Here is a 25,380-nt window from a genome sequence, read left to right as displayed (position 1 = left end):
AATACAAAAAACAAGAAATTCCTTACAGGAGTACTCACAGCACAGTCAACTGTTTAGAGCATGTGGGAATTCTTCAAGTTAGTTTCCTTAAGTGAGTATTTTTCCATGTTTAAGAAGCAGCATCAGGGATTGAATGCTTGCAATTCTATATAGTTAAACTGTCAGCACTTACAGATACGAATCTGTACTATGATCCTTAGGACCGCTTAGGATCGTGTCATTATGGGATCTCCTTAGTGTTCTAGCGGTTCCCAACCGAAGAGTGCAACATGGTTTACATAGATTAGGACCTTGAAAGTGGGGTGTATTTGAAGCAATTGTTTTAAAAACTGAACTGCCATATTTATTGCAAATCTTCAGGGTCACACCACAGCTTGTAGGTTGGTGAATTTAGTACATGGAAATTCCTCATCTCAACACAAAGTCTGAATTGATTTTTCTAATTACAAATCAAATCCACTAGCTTAGATCAAAACAGAGAAGTTTTCATTTCTGCCTGTTTCAAGCTATAAGGATAAGCCAAAACTGGCCTCCACCTAAACCCGAAAGAGTTGGTTGCTTTTTTCCTTTTTTTTTTCCCTGATTGTTTGCATTAAGTTAAGGCTTTAAGTGGTTAAAACACCTGAACCAGGAAGTCGCATATACACTACATTTCAGCGTGGCTTTAATGTGAATATCTATGACAATGTACCTCAAAGTTTAGATTTTTCAACCACTAGCTATGTAGGACTCGGAATACTGCAATACAAGAAACAATACCAAATACCACAGAAAAGTCCACCAAGCAAGTATCTTCTACATGACTTAGATATTTGAGGCTCAAATAAGATCTAAACACCGTATTGGAACTTCATTTTTCTGGAGAACAAGAAGAAAGAGAAGCAATGCACATACTGTCTTAAACCTCACAAAACATCTTAGTTTGTTTCAACCATTTTTAGACCATCTCCCTCTGAAAATTTAACTATTTAAAAACATCCTGAAGTCCTATACATCAGGTGAAATGGACACTTCAGACTGCTTGCAGCTTGACAAGTGATTCTTCCTCCCATCATTCATGGAAAGAATATACCAATTTCCTGCAGGTCCATCCCATTGGCCTAGCTGGCATGGTCAATACAATTCAATCCGATTTCTGCTAAAAAACAAGCCCAACCATTTCGGTAACAGCAGAACACAAGAGGTTCAATTTCCCTGAACTTCTAGCTTTCCATTCTGCTCTGGATGGCCGTTACTTCCAGAGAAACCTGCATTTCCAATCTCTTTTACTTAAAGAATAAAAATGAGAAGCAAGCCCGGAAAAGTACTGTTTTTCTGTGCAATACTGTGCTTTCATCCACAGTTCCACTAAACAGGGATTTTAAGAGCAACTATGCTTCCATAACAGGAAGCAAGATCATCCCTTCAATGCAGGCATCCAAAATGAGAAACAGTGTTTTGCTTCTCACCTTCTCAGGGTGTAAAGACCACGCTTTTGCCAAAGAGTTACAGCAGCTAAAGAAGGAACAACCAGGATGTCGCAAGCTGGTACCAGTTATGTGTTCATCAGGTGTCAGAATGAAGGATGTGACTCATCTGGTGTTGAGACTATCAGTGTTTCCAAAAACGAACTGGCCTGGAATTTATTCATCCTCCTGTTTACATCCCAGAAATTATTCTGGGAATTAGTATTAGTAAAGAACATTTTATATTTGAAAATCCCTGTGACACTATGCAGAAATCTCACCATGCTGAACGCCCAACTAGAGGAACTGACAGATGTACTCTGTTCACTCCAAGTATTAAACCATGGACCTGCACGACTTTGTATTTTTTGATTTCTTTCTTTGAAGGGTTCATGAGAAACAGTAATCACTACTTCACCCATGTATCTGCACATATCCAGTTCTGTATAGTTACATTGGTACCAAAGCTTAGAGAGGAAAGTCTAATGGGCAACACTGGTATCCATCATCTCAGATATGAGCTTTAGTCACCTACTTGCCTCAATGAAGCATATCAGTTTTTCCTATTTAAAGATGAATTATTAAAAAAAAAAAAGCATGACCTTTTAACTTACCAAAATTAAAGTTTTAAGTGACCATATATTTTTAGTGGAAGGGTCCCTTGAAATTCAGAGGGAGGTTACTGCTTATTTGGCTTTTTATTTGTTTGGGGGGAAAAGAGTTTTTTGCAATTCAAATGAATACCTTCTTGGTTTATTTCTGCTTTTTTTAAAGATGGGACTGAAGAAACCCCAATAGAGAGAATACTGAGAACATGAAATCTTTAGGATAATTGCTGCAAAGCCCTTTTTAAGCATTAAAATTATTTCATCTGATTTTTGCTGTAGGTACAGACATCAACAGGAGTTTTTATTAAATCCACTAATTTATACATAAAAATGATGCTGCATTAATGCACACGCTGCACTCTAAAGAAAACAAAATGAATTCTTCTGAATTATGCGCCTATTGCCATTTTGCACAACAAAAAAATCAATTCTCGTAATTCACAAACAACCCACAACTTCCAGATTACAGAAACCTCTTTAATCATAAACACATCGGTGAAATGTTTAATTTCATCCCAGAATCAAGTATCCAAATTACAGGTCTCCCTGAAACTAGTTATTAGGCCAAAATCAGACTTGTGAGCAGCTTCAGAAACCTCTGGTACAACTCCTTGCCTTCTGGGAAAGCAAGGAGGTGGAGAAGTGCCATGGGCAGGACGGTTGAGATGTGCCCAAGCGTAGAGCTCTCACTGCTCACTTAACAAAATACAGCTGCATGAAATATCTGAAAAGCAGTATTAGTTACTACAGCATGGACATATTACGCTTCATGACTTTCTCTTGACAGAAAAGCATGCTGACTCCTAAAACTTCATATTGGGCCAAAAGTTCAGATTCTGTAAAAACAAACTTTTATAAAAAGTTTGTAAGGCCTCTAAAAATATTTGCATAGTCTAGAGAAGCTAGTGAAAAGTGTTACTTTTAAAAATATACATATTCTTTTCCTGCAGAGTTTGGGAAAAAAAAACAAAAAACTGCAGTACTGAAAGTCCCCAAAGCAAAATCAGCTTCACTGGATTTTCCTCTCCAACTTGTAAAATACATGAACAAAAAGAGCCAAAATAGTATCTTAACTTTTTCAGGTTTCAGCGTTATTTTATGGATTCATTAATGCAAGGTAACTGTTCTCCACAGTGTCAGGTTGATCTGGAGAGGCCAAGACACAGTACAACCTTGCTAATCAAATAAATTTTGACCACATAATCACCACCAGAAGCAACCATTTTAGGTTTAGCTCAATACAACTTAGTACAACGGGTCATAAGAGAAACCTAGCACCTGACGCTGCCGCTCTGTATCTCCTGCAGCCTTTAGGCTGCATTAGTCCAGACATTAGTCCGCATTAGTCCAGGCACCGGCCATCATTTAAATCTATTCATAACATTTGTCTTCAGCAGACTTTAACCACAAAACCAGGTCCATGAAAACCCTGCTCAGCACCCACGCAACCTTGTCAGAGCCCTGAAAATCTAAAGATGACAGATTTACAGAGTAATGCCTATATGCAGCACGTTGCATCACCTTTAGCAGCTCTATAAAATTTTCAAGCTAATCACAACTGTCAAAGCCAAAGAAAGTAAATTCTGTGATTAAATACATAATAATCTAATTCTTGTCACGTACCCCACATTCTGCTTAGGCCATTATTGGTTATCTTTACTATTAGGAAAAAATATATATATTAGCTGTTAACTCTCGTGGAACAGTTTCCATCCCGTATGGGGAACTGCCATTTCATGGGGCCACTTCTGCCAGAGATGCTTGCGGGATACAACTTTGTAGAAAAGACACCAGATAAATTTGGGACATGACAGCAATTGCCCCACACCCTAAAGTTGCATTTATCTGCTGCCACTGCAGGAGAGACCTTCCCCTCTTGACAAAATTTAAGTAAATCAATTAAGAAATTTGTAAACCAAAAAAGTAGCACAGACTGCTGTAGAACAGCAAGTTAACGGACTGGGGGTAAAAAAGGCAGGTTTTCCCAGTTATTCTGGCAGTCCTCTGCAAGGCGTCCAGAGGAGATGGGCTTCTCATTCAGGAGAGGGATTCAAAGCCTTCCACTGCCATAAACTTCTGATACTATAAAACGGGATTATAAAAACATCCTAAATGAAACTACCTCTTAAGCATTTTCCTTGTTCGTGTGTTCAATACAACCACAAAACTGGTAGCTGAATAAATGAATCATTTATCAAAATACAATTTATGCATGCAACAACTCAGTCCACAATTCTGCAATGAAGATTTTGCCTGGAGAAAACACACTAAGCCCAGAAGAAGCCACAGTACAGCCCTCTGACAAGCTGCACAGATAAAGCGCAAAAAAGGACTTGCCATCATAAGGGGGACAGGGAGCAAGCCACACAGAGACCAAATTCTCCAACCAAAGTTAAATCAATCAATTAATATTTATAGCCTTAGAAGAGGACACATTAATAATTTTCTGATTTTCTGATGCCAAGTAAACGTTCCAATTACAGGGGGGGAAAAAAAGTAATATATGAAAGGACATGACGAACAAATCTCTCCTTGCTCACCCGTGCCGTGACATCGAGACCCCTTCACATTGTCTGTGTTCCTTGGACCCACATTTTCCAGTTCTCCTGTGCCATAAGAAACACAGGAGTAAAGCAGCCCTGGCTGTGCCGCAAGCTCCTCCACAAGGAGCAACTCTGCAGTTTGCTTCTGCAGAAAGCAGCGGCCCCACTGACTGCAAGAAAAAGGATCGCGGAGCTGCTGATGCAGGGGCACGACTGGGAGTCCAGCCCACTGGAGGGGTACAGCAAAACAGCGAAACAGAGAGAGAATAGAAAGGAGGCATGAAAAGGACCAGAGGAAAGGAAAAAACAAAAAACAACAGCAGAAAAGACAGGGTGAGTTTGGATCACACTAAAAAAATAATGATAATAACAGTAAACCCACTCTGTGCCTGCCCATCTCAGTCTGAAGTATGCTGCATAATTTTTACTGCCAGCTTGCCCTCACAGTTAAAGAGCAATCTTTCTCCTCAGCTCTTCTTGCATCAATCCCATGCACTCACGGGTGCGCACCACGTACACAGAGCACATGGACCTGAAGGTCTGCATCAATACAGAACAGGCTGGAGGGATTCCAACACGCGGAGCATTTCCTGCACTTCAGACATCTGCCTGCCAGCACATAAGATTTTCGGAGATCGTCAGAAAAGACGACTTGTTTGCATCCCAGAAACAAATGGCTGTGAGCAGGCTGTTGTGGCGCGTTCACTCCTCAAAAGCCACCTGAACACTGCTGTGTGGTCTTCCTGCGTGCCTTTCGTTTAGCAGGGCTGCAATCATCACAGCCTCCTTACAGCTGCAGGTCTTTCTTCTGCACAGATGAGGTTAATGTGTTCAGGGTGTTTCACTGCCGTCCTCCAGGTTATGTATAAAGCTTAAGTGTGCAGCACAGGAAAAACATGCAAATGTACAAATTAGTGATTTCTGATTTATGAGTCCAGAGATTTTTTTTTAGTCGTTCAGTTATCATGAGTTTCTTTCAAGTTTTATAAAAGGGTTCCCATACAAAAAATCACAATCTGTTTGTCATCTTCTTGAACTGTAAAATGCTTTCCACAAGGGGATCACATCCAAACCCTCTCTCCAGCTGCACTGAGGGTGGTGCATCGCATTTCCAGAGCATAGTAGTTCTGCTGCATCTTATTATAGCAGCCAAGCTGAGAGAGCTCGCTGAGCTTGAGCTCGTCTGCAAGGATCCATGGCAACCTCTGCTTTTAAACACAATGGTCAAAACAGAGAACTTAAAATTGTCAAAGAAATTATTTTTTAACGCTTTTTCACAGTACTATGCCAACAGGTAGGTGAACCACAGCAGAGTCAAAATAAAGGACGATTAGATCCTGTGATAATTTTGTCTGTGTTCCTTTTCTGACGGGACAGTTTTCCAGGGGGTGTGACTGGGAGTGTGTGAAAAAGGAGCCCTAGGTCAGCACCAGGTTGCCTAACATTGACACCAGAGCTATCATTAAGGCTGCTATATACACAGCCCCCCAGAGCTGTAAGAGTAACATCATACTCGGGACTTCCAGTACAAATCTTGTTATAAAGTCACGCGTCTTCTTGCTCATAATACCTTCTACATCTGTATATAGCAGATTATCTAATCAGTCAAATTTACCTAAGGGTACAACCATTAACTGTAAAACCACATCACTTCGAATGCAGTTTGAGTGAAACTACAATAGATTCCAGAAGTATAATTTATAAGAGCATAGAGATGACCATTTTTCTCCAAAATACATAGAGGCTGTGCTGAGTGTATATATTTACTGATATATTTCAGCTGAAGAACTGTAGGAGGTACAGCCAAACCTGAACTTCCACAGAAACCAGTACAAGTTGTCACACTAACAGAAGTTGAACCAAACTGCAACATGTGCCCAAATGCCGGTGAGAGAGTTTTTCCTGCCTCTTACCACACACAGCCTCTCCCATACAAACACAGCTCTTCTGGAGCTCATATATATATATGCATATATGCATATGTATATATGCACACACACACATATACACTCCTATGTATATATGTTTGTATGTATATATACACACATATGCATGCATATACATACGCATATACACACACACACACAAGATCATACAATAAAAATATGCTTTTTTTTTGCCAGCTTACTTGTATTAACACAGGAAATTTTCTGATGCATCTCTTTCCAACAGTGACGCTCAGGTGCAGGGATTCTTACCAGCCTTTGAAAGGCAGAATGACTGAACCGCCTTTTTCCTTTTTGTTGCAAAACAATTTACAGAAGATCAAAGCTCTTCAAGACCACTCCCTGGTGTACATGTTAAATAGGTTCAAGCGGTCCATTTTTTTTGGCATAGGTCCTGATCCTGTGACATGTTAAACGCGGACGAAAAACTGCAACAACATGTTACTCCCCTGCAACCAGCAGAGCTCCCTGCAGGCACAAACTCCTGCATGGGCCTTCATGTCCTTACTGGCAGTGGCCACAAGGTTATAACTACACATACGTGGCTGCCCCTCTTTCACTGGATAAATGGCGAGGAGAGATCTGCAAGCTGTGGGTTAAACTAGCCAGCATATTTGAGAGAGAGTTATAGATGCACATTTATTTCACAGCTTTCTATGAAAATGCAAGTTGAAAAGTGGTATTCAGTAGCATTATGGCTGGCAAGGTTTCAGTCAGATTTCTGTTATAAAGTGGATCTTCCCTATGCTTTCTTAAAGTGCTCAAAAAAAGGACTTCCAATCCAAAGTTTTGCATACCCAGTGGAAAAAATAATTTTATGGACAAGTGGCACAACCCAGAGGGAAAAGATATTTAGAAGCTTGGAGAATACAGAAAACGTACATTTTCTAAAAACTCTTTTATTGCTCTGAGCACTAGAACTGAAAAATTACATGTACAATGAAAACTCTAAAGGTCAGAAGCCTTTTACAGTTCTTCCAACCCAACAAAGGTTTTGTAACGGCAGAGACCAAATAATACTGCACTAACTTAAATGATCCCAAATGATTTCATTGCTCTGCATCATAAAGGTTTCAGCCAAAAAGCTCCTTCAAAGCTGGTTTATTGAGAAGATCTTGGCAAAGTCTAGCAACTTAATACTTTTGAAAAAGAGAGCTGCACATTTTGGAAGTTACTCAGTGCTGAGCTAGTACTACCTTTCTGACACCATCCCGGTCAGGCGCCCGCTGGCAGCCACTGCCAAAGAGCGAAGAGGAAGAGCGGTGACGCCAGCCTCCTGCATCTGAAGCACTTTGCCTGGGGAGATTACTGTGCGCAAAGTCCTGCTATTATTTTACTCGTAGCAGCTGTGCTGGCTAAGAGGTGCTGGGGCAGGAGTATACCACAGTATCACAGAGGAAGAGGGAAAGCAAAGTCATAGCAGAAAAAGAAGACAGAAACACATTAGGAAAAAAATAAAAGGCACAGACCTAAAGAACAAACAGCAAATGAAGGGGCAGGACAAGCATGCAGTATGTGAGAGTGCTGTACTGGAGCGTAAGGCAAGTCTCTGCACCTTAAGTAGGTGGAATTTGAGGCGTATATGTGATTAGCTAAGTGGATTTATAAAATCTCTGTTTTCTTACTCCTTCAGAAGGAAATGGGAGGTATCTACTGGATCAGAAAAAAACTAAAATAAGCCATGAGTTTCTGGCTTTGGATACGCTTACACAGTAAATGAAGGTATGCTTAAAATCTAAGCTATACTTTCAGTATAATCTACCTAACTGCAGTATCACTACAAGGAGACTTCAGTGCAGGCTAAAACCACAAATATATATCCACGGTCTCAGAGAATCATATAAAAATTCAGGTTGGAAGGGATCTCATCTAGTCCAACCTCCTGCTCAAGGGTCTCCATCACTTCACAGTGAAAACCCTGCCATCACATTTTCACTACCATCATACCCACAAGCTAAACCAAAGCTCATAAGGGTTCACTGACACTCCCTATGGTCACATCTCTTACTGCTGTAGGACACAGCCACAGTGCACCACGCACACGCACATCCAGAGGCTGGTTTCATGCTCAGCAGAGTTTCTCCACCACACCTAAATGCTGTTCCCAGGGTGGATCATGTAGCCTGGATGTCCATTTTCAATATTGCCACTCTTGCCTGCAGTGTCCCACACACCATCCTGAACACCAAGCCACAGGCTAGGCTTCAGCATCACTGCACTGCGCACAGTCTGCAGGAACAGGTCTTCATCGCTGCTTCGCTCAGGTAAATGCTTCTTCTCAAGCCGATAGCAGAGAGAAGCCCTTTTCATGACTGCATCCTCACTAGTAACTCCCTGCAAGAATGTGATGTGAAATACCACCTCGCTTTACCAAGGAGAATCTCAGCCCAAAAGCATCGATTAGCTAATGCTCCTATGCAGCACTCGGAGTTTGGGAACTTCTCAGCAGAAAACACAGACATTACCGAGACACAGCTACGAAGAGAGCAAGCCTGGGGGCATGGGAAAGAGAGGAGGAAGTCCTCACCATTTCAGTACAGCCACTTTATTTAAACTAACGAGGTCATTAGCAAAACACCTCTCGCTCAGTTCACGCGAAAGGAGAGTTTATGTACCCCCTGAAAAAACCCAGGCTGCACGTCTCTGGATCAATGACTCGCATTACTACAGGCTCTGCTGTGGAAAAGCTAAATCCGCGCCAAAGGTTCAGGGCCCATCTCCAACATACTTGCAGAGGCCCTGTAAGGAAAACCCTTCCGCGAGGCCCCCAGGCGACACGCACTGCGGCAAAGCTGCTGCGCCTGCGCCCCGTCAGGCATCCTCTCCTGCCCTGTCCCTGCCCGCAGGCAAGAACAACACAGCAGCTGTCCTGCCACCGAGTATCAAAAATGCAAGGAAGTTGACAAAAAAAGGGAAAAAGCCAACATTCAGCAACTGAATTCCTGCTCCGGCACAACACCTGGCCCTTGTGCGTGGGGGCAACTTCTGCTCCCAGCCAGGTGACCAGATGCAGGAGTTGCACAGCCAGGCGTGCTGCTCCACACCTAACCCAATAAAGCCTCCCAGGCCCAGGACTGCTTCAGCAAAGATACATATGCATACACACACACACATTAATACCACCATTTTGGCTGTCCGGATAGCTAACTAACATTTCCAGGGCCAGGCAACACTGCCCCATGGGTCAGGTCCAAACCCCAGGCCTCAAGCTGTACCTTCTCTCTTGAACCTAGAGGTATCTGTGGCTCTATTCCTTGTACATCTAGGCTGCAACACATTTGGATGTTTCTTTCTCACTGACTAAGCATATTAATGCCTTCCACTAACTGATAAAATTGCATCCACATATGAGGCACCTCCAGCCTTGAGACTGCAAACACGAAGAAAACTGTTCCTTGCCCTCTTTCACAGGCTCATCATAAATGACCTGTGCCATCAGCCAGAGCTGCTAAAGCACATGCTGCCCCAAGACCTGGAGCACATCTGTGGGGGGGGGGAAAGGAGAAACACACAAGAAAAACAGCAAATAAGCCTCAGCAGAAGAAGTGGGCTTTGCATTAAGCAAAAACTACACAAGTGTAGCAACAACAACAACAAAAATAACCAACAAGCAAATGAAGTGCCACACGAGAACCAGTGAGTCCCGCTCCAGTACAAAGGTGCATTTCTCTACTTTTGCATGACAACATTCTAAGAGTATCTTTTTCCTTTTTGCCACCAGAGGCACAAAACCACTTGCAGACAGACCTAAAGTCTTTGAAATGTAAACAACTACAACAAAAATATACACTTCTGAAATATAAACACTTTGAAAAGTTCCAGTTACACTTAAGAGTAAATCCAAGGCTTTAAACAGAAGAGCTTGTCCAACTGTTTAAGAATCAATCTCCTGAACTAGTATATATATGACATTCACAGATTTTTTTTTAAGAGTTTTAATCAAAGTACTACAAATACTGAATACAAGGAAATCTATTTCCCCATTCAGATTTTTCATCTATTCTCATTCGTTCTCACGCTTATCTCCAACTCCTACAAATATCCAACTCTGCCTAATATAAGCCTATCACACTGGGAATCCTCCTCAGGAAACACTGACTACCAAATACACAGCATCCTCAAATACTCCCTATAAATTTCATATGAAGGATAAGAAAGTTGTCTTGCAGAAGAACAGTTAGAGAATAACATAACATGCAACTTTTCTGACAACAGTCTTGGCTCAGTGCCCCTTACCTATGTGCCCTCATTCCCCCACATGTATAACAGGCACAACTACATTTCTCTATTTCACACAGCTTGCATAAAGTGGTTGATCAAACCTCATCAAGTGCTTTAAAACTTAAAAGCACTAGAGAAGTTTAGCTGTTTCGTATTCTGCTTACAAAACATAATATGGGTACTTCATACTCTTAAGTCAAGCAAACAGTGATTGCTTGACATTACATAAGGATTTCGAGTGCCAGACACTGCAAGTACAATATTTAATAAAAAATACTTCTAAATGCCTAACCGCTACACTGTTTGCAGTCTCCGGTATTATTACAATGCAAATGAGTAACAGACTTCTTGTCATTGCAAATGGACTGACTGCATCATTTAAAGTCAAGAGGGCAAAACCAAGCAGAAAAATTTGCTAATTTTACTGAAGAACTTCTTTACTCATTACTGGGTACCAGTAATAAAGTCTAGTCTCTGATAGATTTCCCCCAAATACTTGATTTAGAACAATGTTTGAAGGTTTCATTATCAAAACAATGAATGCATGTACATACACGCTTTTCAGGACTTTTCCTGGAGCACTTATCTTAAGAAAAGATGAATAAGTAATCCACCATGTTTCTTTAAACTGCTTTCACTTCATATAGTACTTACAAAAGTAAATTGCAGAATAACTTGGAAGGCAGGGGCAGACACATTCATAATTATTAAAATATTTTCCCTGAAGATCTACTAAAATGTAACATAATGCTAATAAAAAGCTGAAACAAGTTCAAACTTAAAGACAGTCTTTAATATCAAGAAATGAAGCCTTACTGTCTCTTTAGGGCATTCTCCTTACTCCATATTTTTAAAATAATTTTTCCTATACAACCTTAACACATGCACATTCTTACCATAAAACTCAAGCTCTGTGTATAGAATATATGCCTGTGCATTTGGCACAAAGACTACAATCTTTATATACAGCCATATAAAAAAAAAAGACAAAAAACCCAGCAAGTGAACAAGACCACACATGATTACAAATGTTCCACCACTTAATTGTGTTACCTGAAAAAGTACTTCTTTTTTTCCATAAACTAAATACAAAACACGACACAGACTGGGGAACACAAGGAACAAGATGGTACCGGCCGTTATGACGGCGATTAGTGCGAGCACATCAGGGAATTAACCGCTCTTGAGTTTCTTGTCAGCATCATTGCAAAGGGGAGCTTCAGGAGAAACGTGAAAGACGAACACGGAGAATTATGAGTATTCACAGATACCTCCTCCCAAATCACAGGAGAAAACAAAACACTATTTATTTGAAAATGTAACCCTATGGCAATGGAAACAAGAACCACAGATTTGCCAGAAGTCAAACAACTGGTACTGAAATAGAAAAATAAACTGGTTTGGGCATCAGCTGTGAAGCTCTCCAAAATGAAATTCAGCAGCTTGTTTGATGCAATACAGAATGGGAAGCTACAGACATATGAAGAAATACAGTATGGATAGGCCAGACCTGAGATGTTATGGAGAAGGAATTGGTATTTATTTAAATGAAGTCTGCTACTAAAATTCTCATTTCAGAATATGCTGAAACTTCATACAGGAAGTTATTTGCTATCAGACATTTATCCTGTAAAGTCAAATACTACATGTGAGGTCTCACCCTCCTGAATGTATAATCTAAAACCACTTTCAGTTGTTTGGCTTTGAAACAAAGCTGCGGTAACTGTTTAGCCAACACAACAGGGTCACTGACACCAGAAGGTGCATATGGAACTTGCAGAATTTTCTAAGCCCTTTATGTTCGGTGTGCGTTCACTCAACTCTTTGTAACTACAGACTGGTTTTCACTTACAGCAAAATAAACATAACAAAAACAAGGACAACCTGAGACAAGCTATAGGATGTCACTTCAGAAGACAGAGAAAGTAAGAACATACCATCTTTAAAAGATTTTTTGAAGCGCTCCTCCTGCACATACATAGCCTCACGCAACAACTATTCAGTTGTACAGAGTATTTTAGGACCAGAACTGGTGTCAGAGCAGTGGATAACAGACTTGGACAAGATGAAAGGAAAAGGCTGCCGCAGCAGTGGTAAAAGGTTGCCAACCCACAGACGTAAGCCCTAGTGTTACAAATGGAAAGGAAAAGGTGGATTTTAGAAATACCAAGAAGAATCAGCAAACGGGATCTCAAGAGACTCTGAAACAGAGTGGTGGTAAGCAGGAGCTGCCTGAGGCATCCAGAGTGCCAGGAAGATGGCATCGCTGACGGGGCAGGAGAAATAACAAGCTGCTAAGGAGGAGTTCCTGTGAATTAGGTTGCTGCTTCGAGTTGGTGGCTTTGAGTGTGGTCAAAAGATTAAGAGACAGTGATTATCTCAGCTTTGCATTTCCCCAATCTTCAACACTAAAGAAAAGATGGCTTATCAGAGTGAATCACTGAGTCTTTAATGGATATTTAGAGAAAGTCAATTACAAAAAAACAATCAAACAAAATGCATACACATGAACACAAATTTCCCCAGTGCCTGCTCACTTAGTTCACTGCAAGGACACTGCAAAGATAATATTAAGCCTAGAGACTTACTTCATCCTCCATCTATTTCTTCCCTTCCACCAAGCTGTGTATCCACCCTATGCTGACATGTAAATAATGCATCGCAGGGGAATAGCGCAAGCTGCACATGATCAGGCGAAGGAAGGATAACTGCTGTCAATCACTGCTGACCTGGAAGGAGAGTGAACCAGAGCCTTCGAAAAAGCCTCTACTTTGCTTTTGAACACAGCCTTGCTTGAGTGTAAGAGAGCATATTTGTAAGAAAAGAAATTCCCTAACACCGAAAAATAAATCACACAGTGCACATTCAGATTTTCTTTTATATATTCAGATAACACTCCCCACACATTTATGGTCCCTTATGACCACTTTGAGGCAGGCAAAATATACCGTGAGACCCAGCTTGTGAGGGGAGCCAAGAATCCGGCTCTATAAAACTGCAGAGACAAACTGAACAAGCCGTAACCACTTCCCTGCCTTCCACCTCCTCCAAATAAAAACCCACTGCACCGTCCTTATTCTGAATACCTTCATGCTGTACTGAGAAGGGACATGAGCACCTTCCTGCCAACCAAAAAGAGACTTTACAATCTGCAATTTCTAAGAACAGACCTGCTTAGCTCTCTGCTGCTCCAGCCAGACTATTACTAGTACTTGCTATGGTGTTTTACATCTAGTTGAAGTTATCTCTACATTGCTCCAGACTTCACTGCAAGAGCGTGCTCCCAGAGTTGCCTTATGCCATTTCAAACCAGCAGGCAAGCTAGACAGCTCATCTCTCCCTCCTAACAATAGCATTTTCTCTTTGGCTTGGCACTTAATATATCACACATATGATATTGATCCATGTTACCACAGCTTAATCACTGAAATTCAGCCTCTTCTTGATCAACCCTGCTCCATTCTTCAATATCATGAAGTAACACCTCACAATTACTTGAATCAAAGCAAAAATTAAGTATTTAAATGCTCTGGAAGACATTGTTTCTTGAAGCAGAAAAGGAAAGGGATGGTTGGGACCACAACAAATTAAAACTGGCATCATGTTTTGTAGATGTCTTCAGCTTTTTAGGAATTCCTGCATTTCCAAGGACACACGCATCATGGGCTTTTTTCCTGAATGAACTACATTACTGTCAGTAACTCATCCACAGTGATTCTGTAACCATAAGACCATGAAATGAATCCTTCATATTTACATATTCAGAAACAAGGCCAGATGTGTGTTTAGCTACGCATCCCAGTTGCTCCATTACAGTCAGAGAAACCCAATGACCTGAATCCATCTGCTATTTCCCAGAAACTGCTCAGCCAGACAAGTCCATGCAGCAGGCTGCCCTAACTGACTTGCAGACACGGCTGAGTCTCTCCCAAAGCATCCTCCATGCTGCCCTCACTGGCTGCTTCTCCACAGTAAAAAATGTTTTCATTTTTGTAACCATCCCTGCTGTCAAAGGTATCAACAGCATCTAGGGGAGTATTGCACAAAAACTACTCTACGGATGTGGCTGTCTACTTCCAAAAATTCCAGAGTCATTAGTGGTCTTCTGAGAGCTGCAGGACTATATTAGTTCTCATTGCAAATGGCCCCAAAATTACCCTTCTACCCTGAAACGTAACACGGGAGACAACCACACAGAGTCTATCTCTTCCTCCTCTTCAAGTCACCCATCAAGCAAGAGAGTGCATCTTGTCCTGCGTTTTAATGGATGATATGGTTTGGACACAGTACCACAAGACAACTGAAGCCCTAGCGGCCACTGGAAAGGGGCAGTTCCCCTCCTGTCACCCCACACTCCCAGCTGCACACTCCTACCACCTCCCTCGCACCACCTCTGGCACTTCTCTTAGCATCTTGGTGAGCTGATTCAACCCATTAAATCAATCAGAAACTAACACAGAGGAAGGAGGAGAGAGCAAGTATTTTCCTGCCAGTTCAGCAAACCAAACTATCTGGCCTTCTGTGAACTCAGTGCTAGAGGTGGTGCAGGTACAGCACGGCTGATGGTGGGTGGAGAGCATCCTTTCTAGCAGCACAGACTTGTTAGATCAGCTAAAGTATTTCAAAGGTCTGAACCCCTGGTCAGTCAGCCTTGACAGCATAACAGGTGATGCTAAAATACAGCATTGAGGAGGAAAAAACATGAGCAAAAAAGGGAAATTTGGACAGAACCAAGAGACTTGAGTATTTTCCCAAGTGTCCAGAAGGCAGTCTGCAGCAGTCCCAAGAGGTGCTACAGAAATTTCCCAGAATGAGGTGTAGCAAGCGAGATGACAGAGATGCCATGATGCCTATTTCCAGAGTCTCACGTATTTTGCCAATACACGTGGGTATAATAAGGACACCTTTCATCAGCAAAAATAACCCCAGAGCCACGCTACATGCAGAATGGCAACAGAACTGCTAATAAACACACTGGCACGAAAACATTTCCAGACGGGCACCAGGCATCGGGCATCGTGGGCACCATGAGCACCCAGCCGGCTGAGCTTAAGAGCAGAAAGGGAAGGTCCAAGAAGCAGAATGCAAACGTTTCAAGCTGTGTGGCAGCTGATACCCTTGCTCCTCCAAGACACAGCACCATGCAGCATTTCATAGCCACAAGTGGCAGGATTTTGAGACTTTCACATTCCAACTAAAATCCTAGTGACTACCATTTTATAAGATCTGCTGAAGTCTCATCACAAGATAAGAAGCAAATTAACAAACTCCACAGTACAAGGACATTATTTCATCATATTGTTACTGCGAATGACTGTGGAGCCTAGTTCCTGCTTTCCCCTTCCTAAAATCCTTAATATCTTTCTCCTTTAAACCACTCAAGAAAGGTGGTTTCAAGCTCTAAAAGTCAAACAGGAGTGGCAATTTCATACAGGATTGCTCAACCAAAAGCGTACCATGACATCTTGTGTAAGAGGACCTCCACCCAACTTTGTAGACATCATCTCATTTATATTCTCGGACGAGCATATCAGGCTTTAGTCAAAATCTGAATCTATCCTGAACAAACAAAAAAACCCATAAATTAGATACTAACTCTGAAATGCCATCAGCGCTTCGGACAGTCACACTTTGAATGTTTTTATGGAGAAATCAGGAGGAGGCAGGAGAGGCAGCCAGGAACTCTAACATACCCACATATTGTCACAAAACACACAACTGAAAATGACAAACAATAACAGAGGTGCTTTTTTTTTTTTTTTTGAAATGCATAGTCTTAAACAGATACCAATAAAAGTAAAGGCTACTCAGTCTCAGTCAGAACTGAAATGCAATCTCATTACAGAATCTCAGGTTTCAAAAGTCATGCCATTAACATTTCAAATATCACTTGCTCTAGATATTCAATTCATGAAATTCACCTCAACAAACAATAGCTTGAGCATTCTCAGTTCAACCTTTACTTCAAAAATGGATTATATAAAGGTTATATTATACAGTCCATTCTGCTTTCTACTAGATAATTAGACTAAGCATGATGCCACTGAAAATCAAAAGCTCCATTGCATCTAAAGTTATAAATCAGTTTATTAGTACAACCAAACATCTCTCAAGTATTTTGAAACAATAGACAGCCAGTGATCTGAGAATAACACTCCCAAGAAAAATGCTGAAAACCGTAATAATCAAAATACAAATTTCATTATTCTTCATGGACAAGTAATGATGTATTTTATCACAGAAAAATAAAATCCTTGATAATATTTAGCCAGCAAGTATCAGTAAGCAATCATTTAAAACTTAGCAGTTCAATATAATAATACTGTAAATTTGAGAAAATTATTTAGAGGCATCACTGTCAGCCAAAAGCATCCAAAATGTGAATCCAAAACATTTTTTTTTTAATCTTAATTATGACCTGCATCACCTGTAGGCAGGCAGTTTCTTGCTGAGAATTGACACTAATCCCTGGCCTTAAATCCAAGCATTTCTATATTCACTATATCAGCTTAGCTAAATTTTTCTTCTTCTTGGAGAAGAGCATCTGGACACAAGTGACAAACTGCTTGAGCAAATGAGGAAATACGGGAAATTATTTTTTCTGGGGAATAAGAAGGGAAGAAAAAGAAGAAAAAACATTAAGCTCAGAGGAGAATTTTCAAGGAACCTGTTCTGTCACATGCTTCTCTTCAGCACGGCAATGACTTCATGTACAGAGAAATCAGTGGACAATTACTTTTCAAATGTGCTTGCTATGTTATTATGAATGAGGAAATGTAACACAATAATAATTAAAACAAAAGTAAAATTACCATGCACAGATTTAAGCGTGTTATTCCTCAAGATATTAACAACTCCCACAGGGAGAGCTGGGAGTGGCTTACAGAAACAAAACCTAAGTGAAAGGATTATGATTTAAAATTCAGATCGAGAGGCTGATTAATTAAAGGGTAAATAAACAGAACTCTGACCAAAAACTGCAGTGGAACATGTACAGGTCCTGGCTTTTAGAAAACCTGATGAGTGTATGAATTCTGTGGAAACTGGAAACTGAACATGAGAAGGCGGCATTTTTCTGGGCTTTAACTTCAGCAGCTTTTGTACCTTGTGACTGATAATTCTACTGCACAAACCAGTGCTACATCTGCTCTTCCCCGTTCATCTGCCTGTGCACTCAGCATGTCTCTTTCTTTTATCACAGAATGGAAGATGAACCTGCAGACCTTTTAAAAATCTTTGGTAACCTACACCAAACATGCATTAAAAAAAAAAAAAAAAAAAAAAGGAGGGGGAGAGATGAAGACAGGGAGGGGAGAGAGAGAGAGAGAGAGAAAGAAAATACAAACCCACAGGTTTTAACTTCAATTTATGCTCTTTAACTAGTGTGTCAAAAGAAAGCATACATTAAAAAAAAGACTATTACTGTCCACCTTCCATAAATTGGTTTTTGAACATATTTCCACCACAGGATAAACTTTTTCTTAGATCTATATGCACAAATTCTGAGCATTTATTAGTCAAGTATAAAGCATTAGCAGCTACCTGATCGCATTTTGTTGATGAGCAATTCAGGAATATGCAGCCCCATTTTATCAAGATGACAAATGGCTAGAGTCTTCATTTGGACTTTACTAAATCTCATACTTGTGTAGCTGCACAATTTTTTTCTGGTACAGGGTCAAAAAGACCGCTTTTGCAAGAATTTTATTTTGGTGACTGTCTCCATAATTTGAGGGTATGCTGTCAAACAACTACATAGTAGCTATATTTGTCTTACTCGTTCACCTATCATTGTTTAACAGCTAAGCTGGAGTATTTTTTCTGTAAAGAAAAATATGCAAGTACCAATAAAACAGTCCTGATTTCTAAAGCCTATACACATATTTAAGGGCTAAATTCTGCCCTCTAGTGTACCTGCGGCTCGGAGTACCTTGGGAACCTTCCACGCTCTTCATAGAGCAGCAAACCATGCATCACGCTGGCAGGAGAGAGGCGACAAATCACTGCCTGCCAGCAACTCCTCCCCCTCTGCTCAGCCCTGGTGAGGCCACATCTGGAGTGCTGGGTCCAGTTCTGGGCTCCCCAGTACAAGAGGGATGTGGCACTACTGGAGCAAGTCCAGCGAAGGGCTACAAAGATGATTAGGGGACTGGAGCATCTCTCTTATGAGGAAAGGCTGAGAGAGCTGGGCCTGTTCAGCCTGGAGAAGAGAAGGCTGAGAGGAGATCTTATCAACGTGTACAAGTATCTGAAGGGACGGTGTCAAGAGGATGGGACCAGACTCTTTTCAGTGGTGCCCAGCGACAGGACGCGAGGCAACGGGCACAAACTGAAACACAGATGCTTCCATCTGAACATGAGGAAAAACTTCTTCACTGTGAGGGTGACAGAGCACTGGAACAGGTTGCCCAGGGAGGCTGTGGAGTCTCCTTCTCTGGAGATATTCAAAACGCGCCTGGATGCAATGCTGTGCAAGGTGCTCTAGGTGACACTGCTTGAGCAGGGGGGTTGGACTAGATGATCTCCAGAAGCCCCTTCCAACCTCAACCATTCTGTGATATCTCGAATTTGCCTCACTCCATCTCCAGAGCACACCTGCTAGTCAAGCACACACCTTGCCATCAGCACAACTCACTATAATCTAGGTAAGAGGATTAGCAAACACGAGTGTAGATGAGAAAACACCCTGCCCTGAACTTGCTTCAGTACTGCCTAGCCAACACAGGTAGTCTGTCCCTCATCTAACTTACCTTCAGGGCCATACAGCAAATATTATGACAGTATTTCCATAACAGAATAAGCCAAAGGTGCAAAGGAAATATACTCTCATCTTTCCTCCCTGGGGGATCTCTGCTACCTCCCTCTTTAAAACCAGCTACACCTGCGATCCAGGAGTAATTTCTGTGTTGTCTATGTAGCACAGCATTAGTATTTGGCAAAATAGTTAGGGTCTCTGCACCAAAAGTAAAGTAGAATGAATCAGTTTTCAGAAGGACTTGTATCCAAGTGTTGTATTTGAACATTTAGGGCAAGATTTTCAAAACAAGTCAGCTCTCACCTAGTACTCCAGTGGTATATACCCATTTGAAATAGGATGCTCTACTAACGGTCCCAGCCACATCTATGGGACATTGAAATGGGAAAGATCTTCTGAGTTCTACATAAGTTCTGCACCTTCTTAACACTAACCACTGGATACTGAACCGTCATACTAAAACACTTACTGACATTTGCTCAAATTTTCATTTCTGAGGATTGGTTAGTTTTATTCTATTTGCATGTACAGCGATCAGATTTTATCCTCTCCTTGATTAAGCTAGTAGCTGTAAAAGGCTGCATACACTTCAATATACTCTTTTCAAATCACTTACAACTTAGACATTTAATTGTTATATATGATATCGGTAAAAATTGTAACATTAATGACTACTTATGCAAGGAACTTTCTCAAGAAAAAATTTCCTGGATCAGTATTACCCTATTTTATGTCTTCTCGAGACTGTTTGTGGAATAGCAGTCAATTACCAAGCAGAAAGAAGGTATTTCAGACACATGTAGGGTTGGTAAGGCTCATTCTGCTGAATCCTTTCTGAGTGACAAACTGGAGTCTTGTCACCTCATTAATGAGCAGACAAGAATGGCTTGGGATTCCTCGGATGCCCTGTTTTATGGTTGGCATGAAATAAAGCAGCTTGGGAAATTATAAATATACACATGCAGACCATTCCTCAGTAAGAGGAACCATGAAGGAAACCAGCTGTGCTATTAGACATTTTCTAAAATGTATGGATAAGTGTTCCCATTCCATTCCCTTTGTTTTTCCCCTTCACTGGCATTGTAATCTCTTTGAGGCAGACACCTCCGGAGAGTTTCTGAAAGTCTTTACAGAAAGACTGGATCCTTTGTACTTTTTCCACAAGATGAATCAAAAGTTGTTGACCACCTTTTCCCCTCCCCGCCAAAAAGTTTACTTTTTTGTTATGTTTTAAATAACATAAGCCTTAAAAAGCGCCTTTTGTTTCTTGTCTGCCTGAAAAGTACCTCTTCAAGAAAAAAAAAATCCTCAGCAAACCCCTAGGATGTGTCCAAAGGGGGACTTCACTGAAGTCATTGTACAACACAAATCAGATGTGGCAATATCAACCATGTAACGTGTATTGTCCTACTTTTTAGCTAAGTGAATCATATGATTCCAATCATCCAGCGTACAGGACACAACTTGCATTTCACTGACAACCGAATTATGAGTAAACCAAAGTGAACTGGGTGAGTGTAAAACAGTCAAAATCCATGCCATCCCATGAAACGGAGTATGTATTTTGGACAACCCATCCTTAGTGTTAGAGGCAGAAGGGGGCAAAAAAGGACAGGGCTAACGAAAACATTTGTTTACAGTATTAGATTTTGCTCTGAAACATAAAGAGCCATTCACCTTCTAAAATAAGAACTTCTTTTAAAAGTAAAAATGAGGATGTGCTAATCAAATGCTATTTTGTACAATTAAATCATAAGAATACCAGTTTCCACAAGAATCTCTCCTGTCCCTTAATTAGACTTCTAACCCAAATTCTCTGCAGCCATTATATTTTTCTCAAAACCATCTTACAAAATCTCTCTTATTTAGTCAAAGAAAGGCATTAGGAGTTAACTGAGGTGTATATTTTCTTCACTGAAATTTTTTTTCGGAGAATTTTTTTTCCTATTGTCCGAGATCTGGCCTTTCCTGGCCATTTGTCAAGCCAACATGACCTGCCAGGCATACCACAGGATTTCACAGAGATCCACAGAGCAGCAATCACCAGGTCACAGTTCAGCACCGCGCAGATTTGTACCGAGTGACGTGTTTACACAAAGATGCTGAGGATGTGAACCATGCAATGCCAGAGCTACGTGCCTTGCTGACGCTTCAAGCACTGATTTCTGCCCTTCTCAGAACTGAGTTCTTCTGGGGTGGGGGAGAGGGGAGAAAGAAAAGAGCAGCCTGATAGCGAAGAAAAAAGGAGGGAGGGGGCCTGACACTGAACCTTGCAACTGCCCCCGCTGAACCTGAGGCCAGAGGACAACAGAGAAGCTCATCAGGGTGCTCCTGCTGAGCACGCGGACACTCGCGTGAGTCTGCAGGCACCATAGCAGGAGAGCCCCTGTCCCCTGTACCATGCTTATCAACCACTCTTTTTAAGCAAAGGGATTTTCTGCAGGATGAACAGAAGGGGCAAAGTTCAGGGGGACCTGAGCCGTTCCCTGGCATTTGACTTTCTGCAGTAGAGGTACTTTTCCGCAACTCAGAATTTCCTCTACCTGTTCCCACCATTCACTCAACAGCAAAAGAGTCGGAAAAAGAAGGGGTTTCAGAGAGAAAGACTAGTAGAAAAGGGGCAGGGAGAAGAATATTAGTGATCAGTGACACTGAAGAGGCAGAGAAGAGGGAAAAAAAGTAGAGAGACAAAGTGGAGGGCCAGGAAGAAATGACAACAAAAAAGCTATAAAGAGCAGAGAAACTTAAAAGAGAATGGAAGGGAAAGAGCAAGGCAGTACCGACACTAGTAAGATTTTCAAACATAATTCACTACCAAGGAAGCAGCTTGAAAAGACAGCTGAAATTTCTAGTACAGATAAGGCCTAACAGGAAAAGAAAACCCACATTAGAAAGACTCAAGAACATAAAACTAACATTTCCCTGGCAGAATGGATATTACTAGTTTCCCTGGCAGAATGAGCTAAAAAAAAGTGGGGGTTGGGGGGAGAACTGGGGAGCCCTAAGACCAAGAAGAACAAGAACTTTCAGGGCAAGACCAAGGTTAATATTTAGGGCAGCTGTAGCCTGGCTGGGTGAATGTTAAGATCATCTGTGGTTCATATTTTAAGGGCGAACACAGAACACCACACACTGCTATTGGCATTTTTCACCACAAAAGCCAAGTACTGAATGAGAAAAGAACCTGATAGCAGTGACAACATCTGGAGACATAGCCTCAATCTTAATATTACCCCCCGAGTCAACATTATCTCTGTGTCGCATTCCCAAAATATTCTCGTAGCTACCTCTAGAGGTGAGATGACACATGTTATGAATTAATGAGACTTATTTTCTGTAAGAATTCCCTCATTTCCCAAGCACAGAAGCCAAAAGCAAGCTGAATGCATTACTGTCCAGTTTCCAGCACAAACTGGATCCTGTACAGTCACTGACCGGTAGGTTTAAAAAACAGACTGCTTATCTATATGGTAAATAAATGCCTTGTTTTGGGCGTCAACATCTGAAGAGTTCATGTGCAATAATTGTTATTTAAATGTTGTTTTGGCAATAAATATATTATTTTGTTACTAATCACACATCAACTACATTTCCCTTTAAACCAGTACCAGAGAAACACAGAAATGCAAGAATGTAGGACCAGGTCTGAAAGCTTGCTACCCTTTTCTAGGAATATTAGCCAGCCTAATAAAGAATGCTAACTTTACCTACGTATCTTTTCTGACTTGTATCTACAGCCCATCATACACGTAACATTTCTACCAGAGAGTCACAAAGTTAAAACAGTCTCAGACTGAGTCCTAACCTGGCAATACTAGAATTTGGGAACAGTCTGTTGCAATCTTTCTTTTGAATTTTAAGAAAATGATTTTGGCAAAAATAAATGCCCAAACTGGAAAGCAGTATTAAAGGGTTCATAATTTTTGCCACCTTTTTGCCTGTCTCTCCTCACTTGCTTCATCTCCCTGATCTTAGTCTCCCCTCGTCTAGCACTCCCCCTCTCGTCTGTCACTTGGGGGCCAGGATGGAAAGAGAATCGCTGTAAGGCATTTCTCCTGCTCTTCATGTCAAGAGCCTGCAGCTAGACTACCGCCTGCTCAAGGTGTGCAAACACGCTGAACACTAACAAATTTTCTCACACCAGAGAGATGATCATAAAGGACAGACAGCTACATGGCAACTCCCTGAAGCTGTTCTGAAGAAAATACCTCACGGGCATTTAAAAAACCCTACGCTGTATCAGCAAGAACTCCATACAGAATACTGTCAAAATATTCTGAAGTCTGCAAAAAGGCATTTTGCTCCTGGGACAACGAACAGACTGCCTTCGTACCAGCAACCCACTGCAGGCGTCCCACGAGCCTCCCCGTCACACCGGACACCTGGCGCCGCACGAGGCAGAGGCTATCGAGGGTCCCGGCCGGCACAGCTCGTGCACCGGCCGGCACAGCTCGTGCACCTGCAGGCACACGAACCACGCAGCCCAGGGGCAGAAAGCCTGTTCCCGCCTTGCAATCCTCTTCCTTCCTCAAAAGATTAGATATTAGAGGACAAGTTGCTTCTGCTGGGAGTCCATATGTTTTGCTATATTGGTGTTTTATATATCCTTACATTAAGTTTAAAAAAAATGCAATGAAGAAAACTATAACTATTTTGTTTTAAGCCAAAAAGGCATTCTTACAGTGCTTTGTTATAAGCTCTGCCACCCTGAACAGATTTACATCTCTGTTCCTGTCTAGGAATACTTCTGCACTCTTTATTCATAGGGAGAGTTTATCTACCCTGGGAAAAAAAAATCTTTCTACTTTTACATTTAATAGCGTATTTACTACAGCAGTATAAAGCAGTAAAGTGCCATTACACCTGTTTAAGACAGAGAGCAAACAAGCTTGCGCACCTTTAAGCACATAAGTAAATCTGTGTGTGTTTGAACAGGTCTGGAGCGCTCAGGCTGAAGGACAAGATGCTAACGAGTTTGCACCGAGTATGCTGGGGTGGAATATCACGCCAGTGCCTGTCAGCAAACCCACACAGTGCCATATGAAGATTATTTAGCTTCGGGAAGCCTGTCACGGTCTGAAGCTGTCAGCAGGTCCAGGAACATACGGGACCATGCCATCGGGCAACCAGCAGCACGGTCCCATACGCTGGGGACCATACTCAGGAGGTGCCGCATTAAGCCACAGCAAAGCCATGACCCAACTCCAAAGTTGCAAGGCACGCCGGGCAGCCAGCGCTCCCACGGCGGGGAAACCCGGCCGGGCCGGGCCAGGTGCGGGCTCGCCGGCAAGCGTGGGACACACCTGATCTCCAGCGCGGGGCTCAGGCGCCGCAGGGAGGCGGCCCCGCAGCGCCTGCTCCGAAGGCTCCCGCGCGCAGGGGCCGCGGCAAGCACGCCGCGCAGGGGCGCGCGCGGGCACTCACTGTGGGGGTCGCTCTTCTCGCGGACGCCGTCCACCCGGCCGTCGGGGTTGATGCGCAGGAAGAAGCCGCCGTTCTTGCAGTAGAGCCGCTTGGGGTCCTTGAAGTGCCCGGGCGGGAAGGCGCCGCTGCCGCCGTCGTCGGGCAGCGCCGGCAGCGTGGTGATGCTCCCCGCCGCCGCCGCCGCCATGCGCCGGGCCCCGGCGGCGCCGCGCCGCGCCGGGCCCCCGCCGCCCCCCGCCGCCAGCGCCGGGCGGCCTCGCCCCCTGCTGCCGCGGCCGTCCAGCCTGGCCGCCGCGCCGCGCCCGGCCCCGGCCCCGGCCCCGCTCGCCCGGCCCCGCTAGCCCGGCGCCGGCCCCGGCGCCGGCCCCGGCCGCGCTCGGTCCGCGGGAGCTGCGCAACGGCGCTGCCGGGGCGGGCGGGCACCGCGCTGAGGGCTCC

At 42.5% G+C, this 25,380-nt stretch overlaps 1 protein-coding gene across 1 annotated transcript in view; it reads right to left on the bottom strand.

Annotated features, from left to right (window-relative positions):
- The window catches only part of FGF2 (fibroblast growth factor 2), a 32,918-nt gene extending 7,782 nt beyond the window's left edge, over positions 1-25,136 (bottom strand). The window contains exon 1 of the mRNA XM_067297690.1: positions 24,943-25,136. Within this exon, the coding sequence (XP_067153791.1) occupies positions 24,943-25,129 (187 nt within the window). The 5' untranslated portion in view covers positions 25,130-25,136. The remainder of the gene's footprint in view (positions 1-24,942) is intronic.
- Between the last annotated feature and the right edge of the window lie 244 nt (positions 25,137-25,380).

This window comes from Apteryx mantelli, chromosome 5 (genome assembly GCF_036417845.1).
Source record: "Apteryx mantelli isolate bAptMan1 chromosome 5, bAptMan1.hap1, whole genome shotgun sequence".
Classification (NCBI taxonomy): domain Eukaryota; kingdom Metazoa; phylum Chordata; class Aves; order Apterygiformes; family Apterygidae; genus Apteryx; species Apteryx mantelli.
The sequence above is the reverse complement of the archived record's forward strand: the minus strand, read 5'-3'. Positions and strand labels throughout refer to the sequence as shown.